Genomic DNA, 22,885 nt, shown 5'->3' with positions numbered 1-22,885 from the left:
ATATATATATATATATATATATATATATATATATATATTTATATTTGTGTGTATATATATATATAGATATAGTGTTGCGGTTTTGAGAACCCACACAGGTAACATCATTAAAGGTTAAAGGTTGCACCCCATAGTTAGGTCACCTTAGAACGTTAGTTATTTCATAGTATGTGTTTAGGATAAGGCCATTCCCAATAGTTGCATCTGCGTTGTGTAAAACAAATAAGAGTAGGCCCCGTTCGTCCATTTTGCAGCCTCCCTCCAACCTTCTCCATTGAGCGCTATCCAGTCTGTACCCCATGCCCCCTCGCAGTTTGTTACGCGTTGGGCCAGTAGCGTTCGCTGCCCTTGGGCCTCCGCTCGAACCAGCCCAAATGCCACGAGGGAAGGCCCGAAAAAGGGGGCGGAGCGCAAGGGTGGAGGTGTGGCCACGTCAAGCAGCCATCAAGGCGGAGCCGGTAAGACCTCAACAGCCAATCAGGGCTGAGGCGACATCGCCTGACAGGGTGTGGCTGGACATTCCAGAGGGTTTGCTGGGCGTGGCAATAAAACCCTTCGCGCGAGGTCCCCACCTCAGTAGTTGAGTTGCGAGAGGAGACGCGCTGAATTCAGTTGAGTGATGAGGAGAGACTCACGGTGATAAGCCTTGAAAGGATTGATTGCGCTTTACAAAGGACTGGCGCGCGGCACGCATTGCAGAGGACTGCAGCGTTGAGAAGGACTATTGTGGAAGGCGCCCGTAGTGAAGGGTTTACGTGGCATTGCGGCGGGCTTGAGGAAGTGGCGTATTGTACCCAGTGATACCGGGAGCACGTATAAAGGCGCCGGTACAAGTTTTACATACGCAATATAATCGCCAGCTTACCGACCTTTCCCCGATATAATTGTCCGCCTCGCGCCTACGCCACGCGGAGAGCTGCCTGCCGTCTTCCATCGCCTGCACGGTACGAGTTGTGGACCGGACGAGCTGTGGACCCTTGGACCCTCAACCCGACCATCTACAGACCCCGTGTGAGTGAGCCTGAGAGTAAGTCTGAGTGTGAACGGGCCCGTGTCCAGGGATAAGTATAAGGCTGCCCTGTGTATCTGCTTCTTCCTCTTCCCTGTACATTCTTTCTTTTCCTGCCTCTTCTTATTTGTACAAAATGTGTACTTCTCTTCCTTCCCATACAATTGTAAATAAATTACCTGTTCTTTCTGTTTTTCCTCTTAATCCGATCGTCTTAGTGATTTCTCATTTGGGTAGGCGTGGCACGATCACAACCGCTCCAATCGGGTTAGTTCCTGATAACGGCCCGAATCGCGGCTCGCTTGGCGTGTCCACTAACGCCGTGGTTCGGGTGGAGTTATTTCCTTGCTTGACGGCCGGTGTTAGTACTTAGGTAATAGGACTAATTCGACCAACAACCCTATTTAACACCGACCGGAAGGAACGGTCGAAAGTCGCCTGACAATCGCGTCGGCCAGTAAAAGGACAAGGGGATTCATCCCCCTTTGATAAGGGGAAGGCCGACGTTGGAGATCCGCAACAATATATATATATATAAATATATATATATATATATATATACATATATAAATATATATATATATATATATATATATATATATATATATATATATATATATATATATTAAAAAAAAAAAAATATATATATATATATATATGTATATGTATATATATATATATATGTATATGTATATATATATATATATATATATATATATAAATATATGTATATATATATATATATATATATATATATATATATACAGTGAAACCTTGACTTACGAGTTTAATTCGTTCTGTGACCGAGCTCGTAACTCAATTTGCTCGTTTCTCAAATTAAATTTCCCCATTAAAATGAATTGAAATGCTATTAATCCGTTCCAGCCCCCCAAAAACCACACCAATTTTTTTTGTTACGTGTTTTTAAATAAGAAAAATGTACTTTATAAATAACAAATAATGTATAAACAAGCACGACCTCGTATATACTGTACATAATAAAAGAGAATGTAAAGAAATAAACTGGTTTTATTAAGTGTATTTACTCACACTCCTCACTGTATTTACTCACTGTATTTACTGACACTGTCAACCACACAAACAACAACTTCTCCATCTCTTCATGGACAGAGGTCCAGAGCTTTGAAATAATCTTAACGCCCTTGGCTGGCGTTATAGCCTTTATCGACTCCTTCTGCTTCAAAATCGTACATATCGTAGAAGTACTACGATCGTACTGCCTCGCCAAGTCGACAACACGCACACCTCGCTCATGTTTTTCGACGATTACGTGTTTTATATCCAAGCACATCAACCTTTTCTTCTTCTCAGCACTGCCCTTAGCACTCAATTTCTTAGGACCCATGGTTAAAACTAAGAAATTTTCCAAAATAAACAAAATGCGAAAACAAAGCAACAGCGATACGGCAGAGATGCTTGCATGGCAAGATAACCACGTGAACTGAACGCTCGCTGGGCCACCTATTGGCGGGTGGCGTAAGCTCGCTCACTCGTAACTCAGATCTCGGCTCGCATCACAAAGCAAAAAATCGACCGAGCGACGGCTCGTATCTCGGAAAACTCGTAAGTTGGTGGACTCGTAAGTCAAGGTTTCACTGTATATATATATATATATATATATATATATATATATATACACACATGCATGGTGAGCCCTTGTGCACCACATTCAAGCTACATACCCGTGCAAGTCATGGCCTCATGGGGTAATCATGGCTGCGACATAAGAGTGTACAACCAGATCTGTCTCTCTGCTTGTACAAATTGTTCTGGAGTTCTCAATTTGAGCTGGTCAAAAAAAAACATGATGGTGATGATGTGACAAACGTTCTCAGGTCAGAAACACGAGGCCTTCCTGAAAGCTTCCATGCTACCGTTTATTTTTGGGCTGCACTTTGAGTAATAAGTAGAGGCCAAATCATTCCCTTTGAAATTGCAGATGGAAACTCAATGAAATTGGAGAATGAAAGTTGCCTGCAATCTATAACACAGAACACGATGATTTGTGCATATGAAATGTTGTATTAGATATCAAGAAAGGACTCATTAATCATAGAATGAGATTTCTCAGACAGAAAGCAGTATATGGCCAGAACTGCTATTTGGTCGGCAGTGTCAGCACATGATTGGGCAATATCTGGACAGCTTTGGCATGGTATCTGGGTTATTGTGACAAAAAAACTCAGAAAATTGATTATTAAATGACATAATCGTCATTAGCAATGTATCACAATCTTTATAGAGTATCAGCGCTGCTGAAGCAGCCCTTTGACCAGGGTTATGCTGGGTGGTTTGCCGTTGCCTTCCCAGCAGTCAGAGTAGGAATTTGCATTTTTTACAGGGTGTCGGTGATAACTGGTATACTCTTTGTGAAACACAGTGGAATGTTTAACATCCCCCAAAGAACAGTGCTGGTAGATGAGTCCTTCAACTCGACGTCCTTCCGATGGAGGATGCACACTATGAAACACTGCTTGGTTCGATTCTTACCGAGCAAAGATAGCTCAAAAGAGGACACAAACCTCTCAGCTATTCTGCCAGCCCATGATTAAATGACGTGCTGCATGTTTAAAATGTCACAGCGTCCATTGCTTGCATCGGTGTAGTGGCCCTGTGTCTTTACCCTCACCATAATGGGACCTGTTCATGTGTCCTGTTTAACAGTTGATGAGATGTGTGCTGGAAGTCCTTTCCAATGTTCTTGGAGAGCAAACCGAGACCGCCCATCATCGGGATTGCCAGCGGCTCCTTGGCGAAGGTCGCACATCCTTACACCTCAACACTATTGTGAAGGCTAACTCTGCATTTCCTCCAATCATCATTCTTTAATAATAAATCTTCTTTAACCCCTCCAGTCCCCAATCCACAAGCTTCTTAATGTCAACTGTGCATACATCTCAGAAGTCTTCACTGGACATCACGTTATCTGATGATTTTACAGCCGGGTAAATATTAGTAAAACAGGTAATCTGTCATTAGTACCAGACTCTGCCGTTTTAGCAACTTGCCAGATTTGAAGATGTATGAGAAACTATCCGAGCCTACCGGTCACTTTGCTAACGGACCAATTAGTCCTCCTGTTTGCTAAAATTAATTTACCCATGTGAAGAATGCTTTAACCTCACTGTTGCCCAGGTTAAAAAGGGGATTGTAATACCCTCTGCCACCACCACCAGGTGGCGCTACACAGTACACATTTACATAGAAAATGTATGCCCTTCCAGCCCCCCACACCCGTGTGTAAGGCCGTGGCCATATAGCCTATGTTAATCCCCACACAAAGTTTTATTTGTTCCCCGAGTTTGGAGTTTGTAACTTAAAAGATGTGGCTGTGCATGGAACAGAGAGAGAGACGCAGAAAGACAGAGAGACAGAGAAAAAAAAAAAGAGAAAGAGAAACAGAAACAGACAGAGAGAAAGATGTTTGCGTTTTCTTTGTATAGACTAGCTGAAGTAGCCAGCGTTGCCCCAGGAAATTCCCGGGAGAGGAGGGACAGGAAGGAAGGTTGGGGAAAAGGGATGGGGAGAGAGAGAGGGAGGGGGATAAGAGAGAGGGGGAGGGGAGAGGGAAGTAGGAGATATACTGCATATACAATTGGGGGGGCAGAGGGGGGAGAAGGGAAGAAGGACAAATTTATCCATGTGGAGAGTACTTTAACCTCAGCGTTGCCCAGGTAAAAAAGGAAATTGTAATAACCTCTGCCACCACCACCAGGTGGTGCTACACGGTGCACATTTACATCGAGAATCTATCCCCATCCAGCTCCCCACACCCCTGTGTGATGCTGTGGCCACATGGCCTATGTTACCCCCCACACAATGTAGTATTTGTACCCCGTGTTTGAAGTTTGTAACTTAAAATATGTGGACGTGCATAGAACACATACAAATAGAGAGAGATATAGATTTTTGCCTTTTATAGGTACTGGTACACCCGCTCACTACGGGAGCGGCAAGAAGGGTCATTCCTCTTTGAGGTATATAGATTACAGTCGATGTATGGTTGGGTCTCAAGAACATTGGGTGTGTGTTCATTTATCAAGTTTCTTGTGGAGAGATCGTCAAGTAGTTTAAGCATTCGAGCAAGCATTCCATTCAAAACCGTTAAGGAACGGCTGGCTTGGCAAGCGCTAGCTAACTGCTTGGTAAATGAGCACAATCAGGGCTTCCTCCCTTTCAGTTTTGTGTTAAACAGCAGGAGCGAGTTTACAAAGTTCACTACGAAAAACGCAATGTTAGTGCCAGGAAGGGTCATGTTATTAACCCAACATTTGTGGGGTATATAGAGGCATTCCTTGCCTCTAAACGGTAGAGGCATTCCTTGCCTCTACCGTTTTCTTTAACGGTATGGACCTCAAACATCCGGGGCCTTCGCTCAAACCTGACTGATCTCTCCATACAGGTTGCTTCTGACAATCCAGACTTGATCTGCTTAACAGAGACTTTCCTCCTTCAAGATGTCTCTGATTCCTCAATATCTCTTCCTGGTTACTCCCTCTTCCGGTATGATAGACCTGAGCCTCGTCCTGGTGGTGGGGTGGCTATCTTTATCAAAAACTCTCTTCCTCACTCTCCTTGCACTGCCCTCTCTCCTCCTCACCCCCAGGAGTACCTCTGGCTACGGCTTCCTCTCCGCTCCCACCTTTTGTTCATATGTGTTCTGTACCGTCCCCCAAACAGTGATGACTCAATTTACATTTCACTCTCTAACAACATGGACCAACTTCTATCCACTCATCCCAACTCTCTCTTCCTCATATGTGGTGACTTCAACTGTCATCCTGCCACCTGGTTGGGTGTGGGTTCCTCTCTCACCAGTCATGGCACCTCAGCAAAGGACTTCTGTGACTCACTGGGATTGACACAATCTGTCAATTTCCCGACCCGGATCTCAGCCAATGGAGTTTCTTCTCTTCTAGACTTGGTTATGACAAACTTCCCTGCTAATGTCTGCTGCTCTTCTTCTGCTCCAATCGGTTCTTCTGATCATGTGCTTGTCAAAGTGGACATCTCTCTGGCCATTCTCAGAGAGCCTCCTCAGCGTCGAAGAGTCTGGCATTTCACTCAGGCCGACTGGGACGGGCTTCAAGCAGCCATCAATCGTCTGGATTGGTCTCCCATCTCCACTGCCTCTGACATCAATTCTTCCTGGGAATTCTTCCAAAGCAAACTGATCTCTCTCATGCACAGATTTATCCCATCTCGTCTTCAGTTGTCTTACCCTTCCTCCCGTCCATGGTACACCGAATCTTGTGGTGAGGCAGTTGCCCTGAAACAACTTGCCTTTGCCTCTTGGAAGGCTAATCCAACTGAAGGCAATCTCAGTTCCTTCCACCAAGCTCGGAACAAGTGTGTGTCTACCCTCAGGAGTGCCAGGAAGCACTATCTCTCCTCACTCAAGAACGAACTCTCAAACCTGTCTCCTTCCTCCAAATCCTGGTGGCGTCTGGTCAAATCCGTTTCTGGTGTTTGTTCCCCCTCCATCCCCTCCCTTACCTCAAATGGCCACACAGTTGACATCGCACGTGACAAAGCCGAATGCCTCAACTCTGTGTTTGCCTCAAAATCTTTAGTCCCAAACCCATCTCTCTCTGTTCCCACCTTTCCCAGTCGAACCCAACTGCTCCTGGACTCTGTGTCCTTCTCTCCTGACAAGGTGGAGGCGTTTTTGTCTAACCTCGACTCTGATTCTGCAACTGGACCAGACGGCATCAGCCCACGGGTCCTAAAATCCTGCTCTGCCGCTCTATCTCACCCTCTCTCTGTTCTTTTCACCCTATCTTTTGCTCAAGGTCATCTGCCAGCATCCTGGAAATCAGCAAACATTACCGCTTTACACAAAAAAGGTGCAAAAACAGATCCTTTTTAACTACAGACCAATCAGCCTGCTCCCAATTATCAGCAAAGTCATGGAATCCATCATTGCTTCGGATATGAAATCTTTCCTCTTCTCCAATGGCTTGATCTCTGATCATCAATTTGGATTCAGACCAGGTCACTCTACTCTGGACATGCTGCTTCTCCTGTCTCAACAATGGATGGAGGTCCTCAATGCCAAACAGGAAATCAGAGCTGTCTCCCTTGACATATCACGTGCCTTCGATACGGTCTGGCACCCAGCTCTGCTCACCAAACTCTACTCCAATGGTATCCATGGAAATCTCCATGCATGGCTTGCGGACTTCCTCTCTGGTCGTAGTCAACGTGTGGCCCTGAATGGATTTCTCTCATCTCCCCTTCCTGTTCAGGCTGGAGTTCCCCAAGGCAGTGTGCTGGGCCCTGTGCTTTTTCTGGTCTTTATCAATGATCTCTCTGACTCTCTGGAAAATCCTCTCTATCTCTTTGCTGATGACTCCACTCTCTGCCGCTCTATTCCTCTTCCCTCAGATCGGCAGTCTGCAGCCTCCTCACTCTCTGAAGACCTGGACAAAATCACAGACTGGTCAAACAAGTGGAACATGTCTTTCAATCCTGACAAATCTCACACTCTTACTATGTCTCTCCGAAAAGATCGACTGGACAACCCTCCCATCTACTTTCTCAACAATCCTCTCCAAGAAGTTCTGTCGCTCAAGCTTTTGGGTCTCACTATCTGCCATGATCTTTCTTGGGAAAACCACATTTCCAAGCTGGCCTGCAAAGCCAGTCGCCGACTGGGCATCCTCCGTCGTGCGAAGTCCTTCCTAGGCACACCTGAGCTCCTCACCACATACAAGGCTTTCATCCGCAGCTCAATGGAATACTGTTCTCCCCTATGGGCTGGTGCTCCTGCCTCACACCTAGCTCGGCTTCACGCTGTTGAAACCAAAGCTTTCAGAATCATTGGAATCTCCCGCGATGAAGCTATCTCTGAGGGCCTTTCACTCACTCACCGCAGGCAGGTAGGTGGTCTTTCTGTCTTCTACCGACTCCTCTCCGGCCTTGCACCCCCAGCTCTCTCTGTGCTCTGTCCCCCAAATATTCCTACAGGTCGCACAAGATCTGCCAGCAAGCCTCTGATGGTTAAACTGCCGAAATCTCGGCTCTCTGCTCACCTTCACTCCTTCATTCCTCTTTTCTCCCGCCTCTGGAACAAACTCCCACACTCCCTTCAATCCCACTCCTCCCTCCAGGTCTTTAAAACAGCTGTTCACCACCATCTCTTATCTTCCCCCATCCAAAACCTTGATCTTTTCTACCCCCACTAATTCACCCCAGATCCACCTTGTTTGTAATTCCAACTTCTTTCCTGGTAGTCCTGGCAGTGTCCATATGTTTTATGCCTCTCCCACCCCCTTTCCCATGCCTCCCCCCCAAAGCTCTCTCCGTCCCACAGATCTCTCGATGTCTCCATGTCTCTCGGTTCCTGCTCTCAAATGTTGTGTTTGTGTCCTTCCCCCTCTCTCCCCATCTTGTCTACCGCTCCCGATGTTATTTGTTTTATGTGTCGGTTTGTCGGTTATGTGTCGGTTTGTCGGTTTGTCTTTCTGTGTGATAAATGTTCGCTCTTTCACGAGCCTCGATCTTGTACACAAAAAAAAATAAAAAAATAAAACAAATAGAGTAGAGTAGATCTTCGCTCAGTTCTGTAAGTAAACCTTACGTCACGGATGTCGGGATTCCTCCAAATTTCTTCATTTCGTGTTATAAAGAGCATTAGCGACTGTTTGAAAAGCTAATCCTATGTGTTTGTGGTTTATAATATTTTTACTTCCTGTAGAAGCCGTTGCTCTCACGGAAACGCCATTATAACTACAAGCTATTTATACACGTTATCACTGCAGGAAAACGTCTTGGGGAAGTGGGACATTATTAGTATTAATATTGTTTTGTATTAACATTAACAATATGCGATTATCATTAATTTTGTTATTAAAAGCGTCTTTGGAAAAACGCCACGATAAAGCTAATTTAACATTGATATACAACTAAACATGCAACCCCATTGACCATAATCAGGGGAGAAAACTCGCTCGGGGGAGAAAACCCCCTTGGGGAAGGGGGCAAATGAATGTCATACAACCTTCATTGTGTATCCCTTCGTCCTCCTGTCAAGTTTGGTTGAGATTGGATAAGTAACGACAGAATGTATTAGGGTCAAAACTTCATCAGACAGACAGACACCAAATGGCGTATTTTAGTATGACTAGTACACCCGCTAACTACGGCAGGGGCAGAAAGGGTCATTCCTTTTTGGGGTACATAGATTACAGTAAATCTATGGTCTGGTCTCAAGAACATTGGGTGTGTGTTCATTTACCAAGTTTATTGTGGAGAGATAGCCAAGTGGTTTAATTTTCATTAAACAAGTAAGCATTCCATTCAAAACCGTTAAGGAACGGCTGGCTTGGCAAGTGCTAGCTAGCTGCTTGGTAAATGAGCACAACCCGGTCTTCCTCCCTTTCAGTTTCGTGTTAAACAGAAGGAGCAAGTTTCAAAAGTTCACTGCGAAAAACGCCACTTTAGCGCCGGGAAGGGTCATGTTATGAACCCAACACTTATGGGGTACCTAGAGTACAGTAGATCTTCGCTCTGTTCTGTAAGTAAAACTTACCTCACACATATCGGGATTCCTCCAAATTTCTTCATTTAGTGTTATAAACAGCATTAGCGACTGTTTAATAAGCTAATCATACGTGTTTGTGTTTCATAATATTCATTACTGTTCATTAATGTTCATTACTTCTGAGGTGCGTGCGATTTGGTCTCTTCCGAAGACAGAAGCCTCTTCCGGAAGATTGCTTTGCGCCGAACAGGCAGAAGAGAAGCAAGATGGCGGCCAAACATGTATTACTCGCGCTCATGATGGAAGAATTAGACAAAGATGACACTACATCACAAGTTGATGCAAATATCCAGATTGTGTTTTCACTTGCAAGTTTTGCTGCGTAAGTATAACCAGCAGCGTTTCTCGCGCCTCTTCTGCTGCCTCTTCTGCTGCCTCTTCCGCGCCTCTCCTGCTGGATGATGGGAAGAGGCAGAAAAGCTTCCGAGAAGAGAAGAGTCCAAATCGAACGACCGGAAGAGAGTCAGAAGAGGCGCGGAAGAGACCAAATCGCATGCGCCTTTGGTGGAGGCCGTTGCTCCCAGGAAAAGTCCATTATAAGCTATTTATATACGTTGACTCGCCGAAAAATACAATTGGGGAGGTGGGATATTATTGGTATTAATATTGTTTTGTAATAACATTAATATTACGTTATTATCGTTCGTTTTGTTATGCGAAGCGGCCTTGGAAAAACGCCATGATAAAGCTAACTTAATATGGCGATACACCTCAACACGCAACCCATTGACGGCAATGGCGGAGAAAACCCGCTCGGGGGAGAAAACCCCCTTGGGGAGGGGGAAAATGAATGCGCTACAACCTTCATTGTGTAACCCTTCGTCATCCTGTCAGGTTTGGTTGAGATTGGATAAGTAAGGACGGAATGTATTAGGGTCAAAAATTCATCAGGCAGACACAAATGGCGTATTTTAGTATGATGATAAGATAGTGTATACTTTTCCTTTCTTTTGAATGCATCACAGTGATGCAGGGTGGCATTAATCGCTGAGAGTGCGACTGTGCTGCTGATGCAGCGCTCTATGTAGATTATGGCAAAAATTTGGAATTTGTTCATGGTGTCTGCGATACCTCATCTTTTCTTCTCAAAGGAAACCGTGGGATCTTTAACGTCCAGCAACTAATGCCAGCAGATGGGATGCCCATTTTAATGTCCATCCGAAGGACGGCACACACATGGATGAATCACCCTGCCTGTGAAACACCGGGATGACTGTTTTTATCTGGGTCAGGATTCAAACCCATGTTAGACAGCTTAGATGTGAGTGTGCTACTTCAAGGCCATACTGCCTGCCTTAGTGTATATAATTTATAGGATATACAAATAATATAGTGAATGTTGATGTTGAAATCTTACAACTAAAGTTTGAGCCATTTTAAATAAATACATATACAAATACAATACATTTTTTGCAGAATAACTCGGAGGGGAAAATACCTGGTGTATTATTTATACCTATGGCAAAATACAACCGCTAATATTACAGGGACACACTAATGCGTATACTACTTTTTTTTCTTTTCTTTTTTTTCTTCTTTTTTTTTGTATACACGATCGAGGCTCGTGAAAGAGCTAACATTAATCACACACACAAAAAAAATCAAACACACACAAAGTATATAATAAGGGGAGTGGTAGACAAGATGGGGAGAGAAGGGGAAGCACACAAACACAACATTTGAGAGCAGGGACATCCGGAGATCTGCAGGAGGGAGAGGGCTTGGGGGGAGGAGGCGTGGGAAGGGGGGGGGGGGGGGCAGAAGAATAAAACACATGAACACTGCAAGGACTTCCAGGAAAGAAGTTGCTATTTCAAAAAGGGGATCTGGGGTGAATTAGCGGGGGTAGAAAAGATCAAGGTTTTGGAGGGGGAGCAGGGGTTATTTGTGAAAAACGTTGAAGAAATGAAACATCTCCACAGGATATTAATTACCATGGATGAAAAAGGTTATGGTGAGGGAGAGGTGGGGAAGGTAGGGGAATTGAGGAGGACAATGGAGAAAAGAGAAAGTTGAGGGGAGTTGAGAACATATAGAGGGTAGTGAGGTGAGGGATGGAAAAAAAAGGGGCAGCGTGGGGAAGAGGGTTAGAATTCCCTATTTTGCATGTGTAATATGTAGATGATGCCAATGTCCATCGTCATTTTTTTTTCAAAACGATTGTCAAATGACTCATCGTGTGACTTGAAATTCTCGCCATTAAAGGTACGAGCAATTCCTGTACATAATAATGGCAGTACGTTGTGTTCCCAGTTGTTCGTTTGATCAGAAGCAGTATGCATAAATAAATGGAGATTGAAACATACCAACTACACAATGTTGTGAGAATTGACCAGAAAGTAAGATCAATCCTTTTTTCATCACTAAGAGAAGAATTGAATGATATAAAGTGGAGTTCACGTGTAGTGACTAGTATTTGTATTGTATCTCGGCACCTGCACAGCCAATAAATTACTCACATAGATGGACAAAAATAATCTTCTCTACAATATCTTGCCTTCTTCAAGGCAAGATAGACATGAGGTTAAAATTAATGATTACATTCCATGGAATTTGGCACATCAAGCTTGCGCAATGGCTACCAACCTATTGTTGTGCCTTTGCTCCTTCGCTTTTAAATGCTGAGCATCAGACAAGGAAGCAGCATGCACCATTTTTAAAGTCTTTTGTACGACTCGATTGGGGTTCAAACCACATACCTCCCAGACTCAGAGCGGACGCTGTAACCATTACACCACCGAGTCTGGTCTGAATGGAGAAGAAGAGATTGTAATATAAGATCAAGGTTTTGGGGAGGGGGAAGAGTGAGGAAGTGAGGAGGCAACTGCTATGCCCCGCCCCCATTTTCCCCTTGCCTTCCACCTTTTGCCCTGTTCAAGTGACTCGTGGTCGTCGCTCTAGGCTTCCTCTCCCCATTGGTATTTTTGTGAATATAAGATTGTTCTTCACAGTTCTGTTTAAATATGTTTCAACTATCCCCTTCAGTGTTTTATTCAGTGGTTTATTACAACACGCTGTTTTTCTTCTTATTTAAAAGGCTCCTTTCAATTTCCTCTACAACTCATTCCATTTAAAAAAAATATTCAATCTCTTATGATTCCAAATCACTCCATGCTCTAAATTCTCATTCATTCCATCCCTCCTCCATCGTTCTTAAACGAATCGCTAACTTGAAAATCACAACAAACCCAATTTGTTATATATGTTCATCTTTCATTAATCATCCACTTTCTAAACTCCCCCCTTGCCCCTCCCCTTCAAATCTCCCCCCCAACTATCCCTCCCAAATTCTCCCTCCTCCCACCTCCTTCTCAAAGCTGCCTCCTCCCCACTTCGTCTCCCTTCTATGTCATACCTCCACCTCCCCCAACCTTCTACTTTCCTCTGCCCCCCCCCCCCTCAAACAAACTCTCACTGTGCCTCATTCCATCACCATCAAACCTTTCGTCCTCCTCATCCTTCCCTTTCTTGTAACTCTTCTGTAATCTCTGACACACTATCAACTGCTCTTCCTACATCCCCCTCTCACCCTTCATCTGACCCTACCCCTCCCCTCCCCTGTCCTGCACCCGATGCTCCCCCTCTCTCCTCACTAACGGTATGGACCTCAAACATCCGGGGCCTTCGCTCAAACCTGATTGATCTCTCCATTCAGGTTGCTTCTGAAAATCCAGACTTGATCTGCTTAACAGAAACTTTCCTCCTTCAAGATGTCTCTGATTCCTTAATATCTCTTCCTGGTTACTCCCTCCTCCGGTACGATAGACCTGAGCCTCGTCCTGGTGGTGGGGTGGCTATCTTTATCAAAAACTCTCTTCCTCACTCTCCCTGCACTGCCCTCTCTCCACCCCACCCACAGGAGTACCTCTGGCTACGGCTTCCTCTCCGCTCCTACCTTTTGTTCATATGTGTTCTGTACCGTCCTCCAATAGGCTATGAGCCAGACCCCCCAAATTGGCCGGTCGGTACCATACAGATGGAGTAAGGCTCATTGTGATTTTTAGCAAGATATATGTCCCTAGATATGAAAAAAAAGTGACAGCAGTGTATAACTCTCGGCCATCTCTGTGTTATCACCCGAAATATTATTATACGCCCGCTTCGCTTCGCCAAAAAATGTGATATTTGCTAAAATTGGAATAAATATGTTTCTAAGGACCACAGAGTGCCAATAATTTGCATACTGGATGCCAACTAATATAGTAATAGAAATATAGAACATTTGTGGGGGTTATTTATCAAAGTTTTGATATAATGACAAAAAATATGTTAGATTTAGTGAAAAAGTGGTCGAAATCGCTTCGAGTTCAGAATTCACATTGTACATTTTTGTCAATATTTAAAAAATGAAAACTCCCAGAGTAACATTTGACCCCTCAAAATCTTCGCAAGGAACCACTGCATTGGAATATATCATTACTTTGTAATATGGTGGTTGTTTGGGGCACATATTTTGGTAAAGTTCAAAATATGTTCAACCATACCCCCTAATTTTGATATTATAGGTGCTAAAGGGTTAAACATTACTGTATTTGCATCTGTATTACCCAACTAAATTGTTATTTCCTTTTGTCATTCCAGGTAATGTGGTGGTGGTGGTGTTAGTGCTTGCCCAGTATTGCTAGTACAATCGCAATGGAAGAACAAACCAGAGATGAGGCCGAAGTGCCAACTGGAAGACATTGTATCATTCACAAGGAATTTAACATATTTTTTGTCATTATATCAATATTTTGATAAATAACCCCCACAAATGTTCTATTTTCTATTACTATATTAGTTGGCATCCAGTATGCAAATTATTGGCACTCTGTGGTCCTTAAAAACATATATTTATTCCAATTTTAGCAAATATCACATTTTTTGGCGAAGCGTAGCAGGCGTATAATAATATTTCGGGTGATAACACAGAGATGGCCGAGAGTTATACACTGCTATCACTTTTTTTTCATATCTAGGGACATATATCTTGCTAAAAATCACAATGAGCCTTACTCCATCTGTATGGTACCGACCAACCCCCTTGGCTCATAGCCTACAAACAGTGATGACTCCATTTACATTTCTCTGTCGGACAACATGGACCAACTTCTATCAACTCATCCAAACTCTCTCTTCCTCATATGTGGTGACTTCAACTGTCATCATGCCAGCTGGCTGGGTGTGGGTTCATCTCTCACCAGCCATGGCACCTCAGCAAAGGACTTCTGCGACTCATTGGGACTGACACAATCTGTCAATTTCCCGACCCGGATCTCAGTCAATGGAGTATCTTCTCTTCTGGACTTGGTTATGACTAACTTCCCTGCAAATGTCTGCTGCTCTTCTTCTGCTCCAATCGGTTCTTCTGATCATGTGCTTGTTAAAGTGGACATCTCACTGGCCATTCTCAGAGAGCCTCCTCAGCGCCGACGAGTCTGGCATTTCACTCAGGCCGACTGACACGGTCTGCAAGCAGCCATCAATCAAATGGACTGGTCTCCCATCTCTAATGCCTCTGACATCAATTCTTCCTGGGAATTCTTCCAAAGCAAACTGCTCTCTCTCATGCACAGATTTATCCCATCTCGTCTTCAGTTGTCTTACCCTTCCTCCCGTCTATGGTACACTGAATCTTGTGGTGAGGCAGTTGCCCTGAAACAACTTGCCTTTGCGTCTTGGAAGGCAAATCCAACTGAAGGCAATCTCAGTTCCTAACACCACCAAGCTCGAAACAAGTGTGTTTCTACCCTCAGGAGTGCCAGGAAGCACTATCTCTCCACACTCAAGATTGAACTCTCAAACCTGTCCCCTTCCTCCAAATCCTGGTGGCGTCTGGTCAAATCCGTTTCTGGTGTTTGTTCCCCCTCCATCCCCTCCCTTACCTCAAATGGCTACACAGTTGACACCGCATGTGACAAAGCCGAATGCCTCAACTCTGTGTTTGCCTCAAAATCTTGTGTCCCAAACCCATCTCTCTCTGTTCCCACCTTTCCCAGTTGAACCCATCTGCTCCTGGACTCTGTGTCCTTCTCTCCTGACAAGGTGGAGAAGTTTTTATCAAACCTCGACTCTGATTCTGCAACTGGACCAGATGGCATCAGCCCTCGGGTCCTAAAATCCTGCTCTGCCGCTCTATCTCACCCTCTCTCTGTTCTTTTCACCCTCTCTTTTGCTCAAGGTCATCTGCCAGCATCTTGGAAATCAGCAAACATTACCGCTTTACACAAAAAGGTGCAAAAACAGATCCTTGCAACTACAGACCAATCAGCCTGCTCCCAATTATCAGCAAAGTCATGGAATCCATCATTGCTTCAGATAAGAAATCTTTCCTCTTCTCCAATGGCTTGATCTCTGATCATCAATTTGGTTTCAGGCCTGGTCACTCTACTCTGGACATGCTGCTTCTGCTTTCTCAACAATGGATGGAGGTCCTCAATGCCAAACAGGAAATTAGAGCTGTCTCCCTTGACATATCACGTGCCTTCGATACGGTCTGGCACCCCGCTCTGCTCACCAAACTCTCCTCTTTTGGTATCCATGGAAATCTCCGCGCATGGCTGGCCGACTTCCTCTCTAGTCGTAGTCAACGTGTGGCCCTGAATGGATTTCTCTCATCTCCTCTTCCTGTTCAGGCTGGAGTTCCCCAAGACAGTGTTCTGGGCCCTGTGCTTTTTCTGGTCTTCATCAATGATCTCTCGGACTCTCTTGAAAATCCTCTCTATCTCTTTGCTGATGACTCTACTCTCTGTCGCTCCATTCTTCATCCCTCAGATCGGCAGTCTGCAGCCTCCTCACTCTCTGCAGTGCTGGACAAAATCACAGACTGGGCAAACAAGTGGAACATGTCTTTCAATCCTGACAAATCTCACACTCTTATGATGTCTCTCCGAAAAGACCGACTGGACAACCCTCCCATCCACTTTCTGAATAATCCTCTCCAAGAAGTTCTGTCACTCAAGCTTTTTGGTCTCACTATCTGCCATGATCTTTCCTGGGAAAACCACATTTCAAATCTGGCCTCCAAAGCCAGTCGCCGACTGGGCATCCTCCGTCGTGCGAAGTCCTTCCTTGGCACACCTGAGCTCCTCACCACATACAAGGCTTTCATCCGCAGCTCAATGGAATACTGCTCTCCCCTCTGGGCTGGGGCTCCTGCCTCACACCTAGCTCGTCTTCACGCTGTTGAAACCAAAGCATTCAGAATCATTGGAATCTCCCGCGATGAAGCTAACTCCAAGGGCCTCTCACTCACTCACCGCAGGCAGGTTGGTGGTCTTTCCGTCTTCTCCCGACTCCTCTCTGGCCTTGCCCCCCCCCCCCAGCTCTCTCTGGGCTCTGTCCCGCAAATATTCCTACAGGTCGCACAAAATCTGCCTGCAACCCTCTTATGGTTAAACTGCCAAAATCAAGACTCTCTGCTCACCTTCACTCCTTCATTCCTCTTTTCTCCCGCCTCTGGAACAAACTCCCTCACTCTCTTCAATCCCACTCCACCCTCCAGGTCTTTAAAACAGCTGTTCACCACCATCTCTTATCTTCCCCCATCCAAAACCTTGATCTTTTCTACCCCTGCTAATTTCACCCCAATTCCACTTTTTTGAAATACCAACTTCTGTCCCTGGAAGTCCTTGGTGTCCTTGTGTTTTATACTTCTCCCACCCCCCCCCCCCTTCCCACGCCTCCTCCCCCCAAGCCCTCTCCCTCCCACACATCTCCCTGCTCTTAAATGTTGTGTGCTCTCAAGTGTTCGTGTGCTTCCCCTTCTCTTGTCTTCCGCTCCCTCTTTTTATATATTTTGTTTGTCTGGTTGATTCGTTTGTAAGGTAAATGTCAGCTCTTTCACGAGCCTCGATTCATATACAAAAAAAAAAAGAAAAAAGAAAAAAAAAGATCCTTTCCCACGAGCCATACAGGCATGTTTCTCCTTGGGACCTAGATTGACCAATTCTCAATGGCATATTCCAAACTCCAAGACTCGTAAAGCAAAAATAGCATGAAGATGAGCTTGTCATGATCAATCATGAATGAATACATGGTCTGCTGTGAATATGTCATTGTCTTCCAAATCATACGATAATTCACCAAATGTCCGTCCGTCCGTTTGAAGGTAACGCAGAAACGGCCCAACCGATTGCAACGATATTTTGGGTGGGTATTCCTGGGACCCCTGGGAGTAAAATAGGCTGCATTGTTTTTCCAAGTTTTCCAATTTTCCAGTTTTTCCAAACACGATGGAATAATATTTACCGATATGAACAGTGATGTGGCTTTTGTTGAAATTCTACAAATAGTTTATTCTACATACCAGGAGAGAGTAGATAGACTCCTGACGAACTCTTCCTATATAAACGTGCGGCTATGAAGTAACATGGCAGCGTGTGCAAAGCGACTGAGAAACAGGTGTAGCGGCCGCTTCCGTGTTACAGATTCGGCGCACACTCTTCACACATAAACGTGCGACTGAGAAAGACGTGTAGCGGCCACTTCCGTTTTGCAGAATTCAATCTTTTTTCAAAATGGGCGCCATGTACGGTTTAGATTTTGATGATTTGCATGTGATATGATTCAACGGATGTTTATATGAATCGTTTAAAATAAAAAAGCCTTCAATTTCTGATATTTTGCCTTTTCATTTGGGCTTCCCAATTGAAGCCCCGCCCATAGGGCGGGTACCGTTGCTAGTATATACCATTTAAATTCTTAAAACGAAACAAAACATTTCTTATAATTTATCCTTCTTATACAAATTGCTTTTGCACAATTTCCTCTTTATTTAGAAAATTTGTAATATGTAGAAAGCAATAGGTCCGTTAGGAATCAGGTCAGAACAAGTATATGGAACCTTTTTCGTCTTTTTTTGAAAAAAAAATAAATAATTCACACAAAAATTGTTTTACATCAAACATTATTGTGTTGTCATTTTGTTTATTTGTAGTACTTTACCTTGTTTCCAAATGTGTTTATCTGCAGACTCAAGAATACAGAATCTGCTCCAACGTAAGGATGATCTGAGTTCACACCTTGGGGGTTCTGCACCAGGTGCGGGATAAGTATCAGGGAACAGACCACCTAAAAGTTACAAATACATTTTGAATTTGGTGGGGATGATGGGGGAAGTAAATCAAAGTTGTAGTAATTGGCAAGGTAAAGAAAAAAAGAAGAGAGTCCAAATGCGGCCATTTTAGCCCAAATAATGAGTAGATGACGATTAGCATGAACTTCATCGAGAGATTTCCACCAAATGATGCATAAAGTAAAACAAAAATTTGCATAAAAAAATATATTTTACCATTTGATTTTTCCTGACTAGCCAATACAATTGCAGCCCTTGTTGTCTTGGGAGAATGTTTGTAGTTGATTAAGCATCTTCATATATATATATAGAATTATAATTGTTTTCTACTTTTCCCACAAAATTCCTAATCTTCTCGTTTTTTAAGAGCCCCAGTTATTCCCACCATGTGGAATTGGCCCAGGGGGAGGTGGAGGGAGGGTGGATGGTTTTGGTCTGTCTTTCTCAGACTAGCTGGCAAGGTCTGATGTTTGACCGTGACAGGAATTTGTAAGTTTTTAAAGGTGCCAGCGATAACTTACCCACTCTTCGAGAAACCTACCTGACTGTGAGGTGTAAGAGGTGAAGAAATGGCTTATGTGGTTTATGTGGTATATGTAGGAAAATACTTTTTAACTTAAGTAACTGAAAAGTTTCAAATTATTCAAACTTCCCTGATATTACACTCTGTAAAACAATGTTTTAGGATATTATACGGGATTTGTGTTCTCTTCTGGGTGTTGTACATTTGTCTTTATTTGTACTTGTATTTTATGTCACATTGTTACCACACACACGCAAAACGAAAAGCGGGGTTAAGCAATTGGTTCACTTCTGTCTGTCTGTCAGTCTGTGTGTCTGCAATCATCAGTTTATGATTGAGGAACAACTTAATTTCAATTTAGCGTTATATTTTGAACACAAATTGGAGCACAAACCTGTAGTTTAGCAGTACTTTGGCTCTGAATTCGTCCTGATCGCGCATGTGCCGAGGAGTAAGATAATTTTTTTTATTCTGTCTGCCTGTCAAACAAAATTGAAAATCATTCCAAACAGGAAACTTACTGTTTTTAAGGACATCATAAAGGACACAAACAACAGGCAGGAATAATTATTGTAACATCATAAATAAGGTGGTGTATAAGACACTGCATCTTCAATGGTAAACTTAAAGATTTTTTTTTTTTTTTTTTTTTACAATATTTAGGTCTCAATTTTATTTCAATTGGATTATATACTTGCTTGGACACTGTAAAACACAAATTTTTTCGACACTTTCAAAGCCCTTCCGTTTAGCAGTAGTTGGACATGTCAAATAAAGTGGTGTATAAGACTACATCAATGGCGCTAAAGTTTCAAAAAAAAATTTCTACGACCTTTAACATCATTATTTTATTGCAATTGAATTATAAACTTAAACCTGCGTGGGGTGAGGTTTTCTATGAACTCTCTCGTTGCTTATGAAGCACGATCCGTTTTCCTGCTCTTGTCAGATTGTGTTGTGGTACAGTTTAGATGAGTCACATATTACTCTCTTGCATTTAAATTAATTTGTCAAATGTGTAATATTTTAGCCATTTGTGCATCAATAAATTATTTGCAGCCATTGCTTAGTAAGACTTTAAGTGTCAATGACCATTGATCATTGTCTGCTATTGCTAGAGTTGCTGCTGTTTTGTTACCTCCGCCAACAAAGGTGGATGGAGGTTATGTTTTCACCCCTGTCTGTCTGTCTGTCTGTTTGTTTGTGAACAGGATATCTCAAATTTGGCAGAGAGGTAGTGTATGTGACACGGACGAAATGATTAGATTTTGGTGAAGATCCGGATTCGGATCCGAAAATGATTCTTCAACATTGGGAGATAGGGCCAAAAACGATACATAGCAGGATATCTCAAAAAGTTGTCGACGGATTTGGATGAAACTTGGTGGGCCAGTTGAGTGTCTGACAAGGACAAAGAGATTCGATTTTGGTGAAGATCTGAATATGGATTCGGATACTAGAATTATCTAATTTTAAGTCATTCATCACCATTGAGGGATTGGGCGAAAAGCGATGTATAACATGATATTTAAAAGAAAGTTATGGATGACTTATGACTAAACTTGGTGATTGAGCTGGTTAGGTGACAAGAACAAGCCGATTAGATTTTGGTTTAGGTCCGAATCCAGATCCGGCCTATTGGTGGGATACAAAACAAACTGTTCAGCCTGGCCGAGGTTTGCGCTCTACCGAGTGCCGTTCTCGTTGCTGTTGTTGCAAAATTATTATAAAATTAATGCCATAAACCGAAGCGGCCAGTTATGGCAAGATACGTCAGCCTTTGAAAGTTGAAAGCTTTTACATGTGAATCAAATCGTGACGACTCACTGTTAATAAACAAAAAGTAATAAATAACCAAACTGATGTTGATCTGTAGGCTTGTGATGGACAAGGGGTTTTGGTGGGGAGTTTGGGCAAAATAGCACCTATAAATTTTATTTCCAAACTCACCTAAAATTGAAACTATTTTGTGAATGTTCATCGTTTTCTAATATTATCAGTAACAGGATATTGAGAAACACTAATCTTAAATGTGCCATGTAAAGTATCAATGGAAAATGTCAACATAAAAAATGCTGGTTTCCACTGTCACAAAATAGCTGCTCTTCAATTTGTTGCACTTACTGGTGTGAATAAACCTTTTCAGATGCCCTTAAAGAAGAAGAAGCTAAGAGAGTGCTCGATAAGGACTATTTCAATGACGGAGCAGACCAGTACATCCGAGACACCAAAAACAGTAGAGAAGATGGCTATGATGGAAAAGTGAGAGACGAAGACCTGACTCGTGAGGAGGTGAAAAGAGTGATGAACAAATATACCAAAGATGGCAATCAAAATAAGAAACATGATTTTTTGGAGGGTACAAGAAGAGTCGTGATGGACAAGACAAAAAGTACAGGTGATAACAAACATACAGACTTGAAGAAAGCTCTCTCTTTAAACAAAGACAGTGAAGATATAGACCATGATCGCTTCCAAAGACAAGATCAGGATGAAAAGCGATCAAATGAGCAGCACGAAGATTTTAGATTTGACGACCAAACCAAAGCTGATGTAGAAAGACATGAGAATCGCAAACAATTTGACCACAAAATGGAAGGGGAGAGACATTCGAGCAATGGTTATAGAGGGCAGCGTGAAAGCTTCGAAGATTTCCCAGATTACGAGACGATCCTTAAAGCCAAACACCACGAACAGGCCCACGAGATAAGCTCAGAAGACAAGCAAGGTGATGAAGCAGAGAAAGCCCTTTTGAACATGAAACTAGGAAGTGCTGCCAAAGGTCTCAGTCAAAAGCTAGAGCACCTGCCGTGGCCCAAAGGTGCAGAAAAGCGAATGGACGAAAGCACAAGTGATGAAGAAACTGAGCAATTTGACCTCAAAGGGAAGTTTCAGGACACTGACAACCACCAGGAGCGTTCCTCTGAAAGTGAGAGTGAAGCATCTGAGGAGGAGCTGGAGAAGGAGATGCAAGAGATGAAGAGAAACAGGCAACGGGAAACAAACCTGGAGCAGAATGCAAGGAACTTGAAGAACTCATTTGAGGTGAGTGATTGTCTGTCAAATGAAATTCTTATTATAATATTGGCTTTCAAGAGAGCATTTGTGACCATTATTTATTATGTTAATATTTATTATGTTTTCACCCCTGTCTGTCTGTCTGTCTGTCTTTCTGTGTGAAACACCAATCACGCCCAAACTACTGGGCCAATTGCCACCATCTTGACACAGACCAAATTGGACCTCCTGTTGAACATGGACCACTTGGTTTTTATATGACCATAGCTAATGATGATATCGCTAAATTAAATAAAAAATGATATTTTGCCAGTCTGTTGGTGTGGCCTCGATGCCACCCATTCCCACCCCTCCTAAAAGCAAACCCGAATCCCCCACCCTCTCCACTTCACACCTCCAAACCCAAAACTGTGAGACTTGTGTGAGAACCGCGCTGTCCCGTGGATATCCCTTCCCTCTGAGGTGAGTTCCTTCCGTGTAAGTGCAGCTTCATCAGGATGAGAAAGGGAGACGTCTCCTTCAGCATTCTCTGGGTGAGACTTTGTTCAAACATTTTCTCCAGTCAGTGCCCACACCCTCCTCCCCCACCCCCTTTCTCCCCGGCCCATGCTTTGGAGGTGGCGTGATGCCCTTTTTGGATCGTTTTGTGAAGGCCTATTTGGGTGTGCTGGACGTCCTGGTGGGTGTGTCCTCCCTCTCGGAAGGAGTGTGGTC

At 43.5% G+C, this 22,885-nt stretch overlaps 1 protein-coding gene and 2 long non-coding RNA genes across 4 annotated transcripts in view; 1 reads left to right on the top strand and 2 right to left on the bottom strand.

The window, feature by feature from the left end:
* LOC137435567 (uncharacterized) overlaps window positions 1–18,607 on the bottom strand; it is a 58,758-nt gene extending 40,151 nt beyond the window's left edge. Inside the window, exon 1 of the long non-coding RNA XR_010986108.2 lies at window positions 18,501–18,607. This is a non-coding gene — a long non-coding RNA (uncharacterized LOC137435567). The remainder of the gene's footprint in view (window positions 1–18,500) is intronic.
* The window catches only part of LOC137435533 (uncharacterized), a 37,957-nt gene that overhangs the window by 9,093 nt on the left and 5,979 nt on the right, over window positions 1–22,885 (top strand). The window contains exons 3-5 of one of the 2 annotated variants that reach the window (XM_068129419.2): window positions 3,695–3,788; window positions 18,528–18,596; window positions 21,300–22,198. In XM_068129419.2, the coding sequence (XP_067985520.2) occupies window positions 3,695–3,788; window positions 18,528–18,596; window positions 21,300–22,198 (1,062 nt within the window). The remainder of the gene's footprint in view (window positions 1–3,694; window positions 3,789–18,527; window positions 18,597–21,299; window positions 22,199–22,885) is intronic. The other variant, XM_068129428.2, reaches the window with a different exon arrangement.
* The window catches only part of LOC144894030 (uncharacterized), a 51,227-nt gene continuing 47,553 nt past the window's right edge, over window positions 19,212–22,885 (bottom strand). The window contains exon 3 of the long non-coding RNA XR_013624716.1: window positions 19,212–19,632. This is a non-coding gene — a long non-coding RNA (uncharacterized LOC144894030). The remainder of the gene's footprint in view (window positions 19,633–22,885) is intronic.

Source organism: Myxine glutinosa, chromosome 1 (assembly GCF_964187855.1).
Source record: "Myxine glutinosa chromosome 1, kmMyxGlut1.1, whole genome shotgun sequence".
NCBI lineage: Eukaryota > Metazoa > Chordata > Myxini > Myxiniformes > Myxinidae > Myxine > Myxine glutinosa.
The sequence above is the reverse complement of the archived record's forward strand: the minus strand, read 5'-3'. Positions and strand labels throughout refer to the sequence as shown.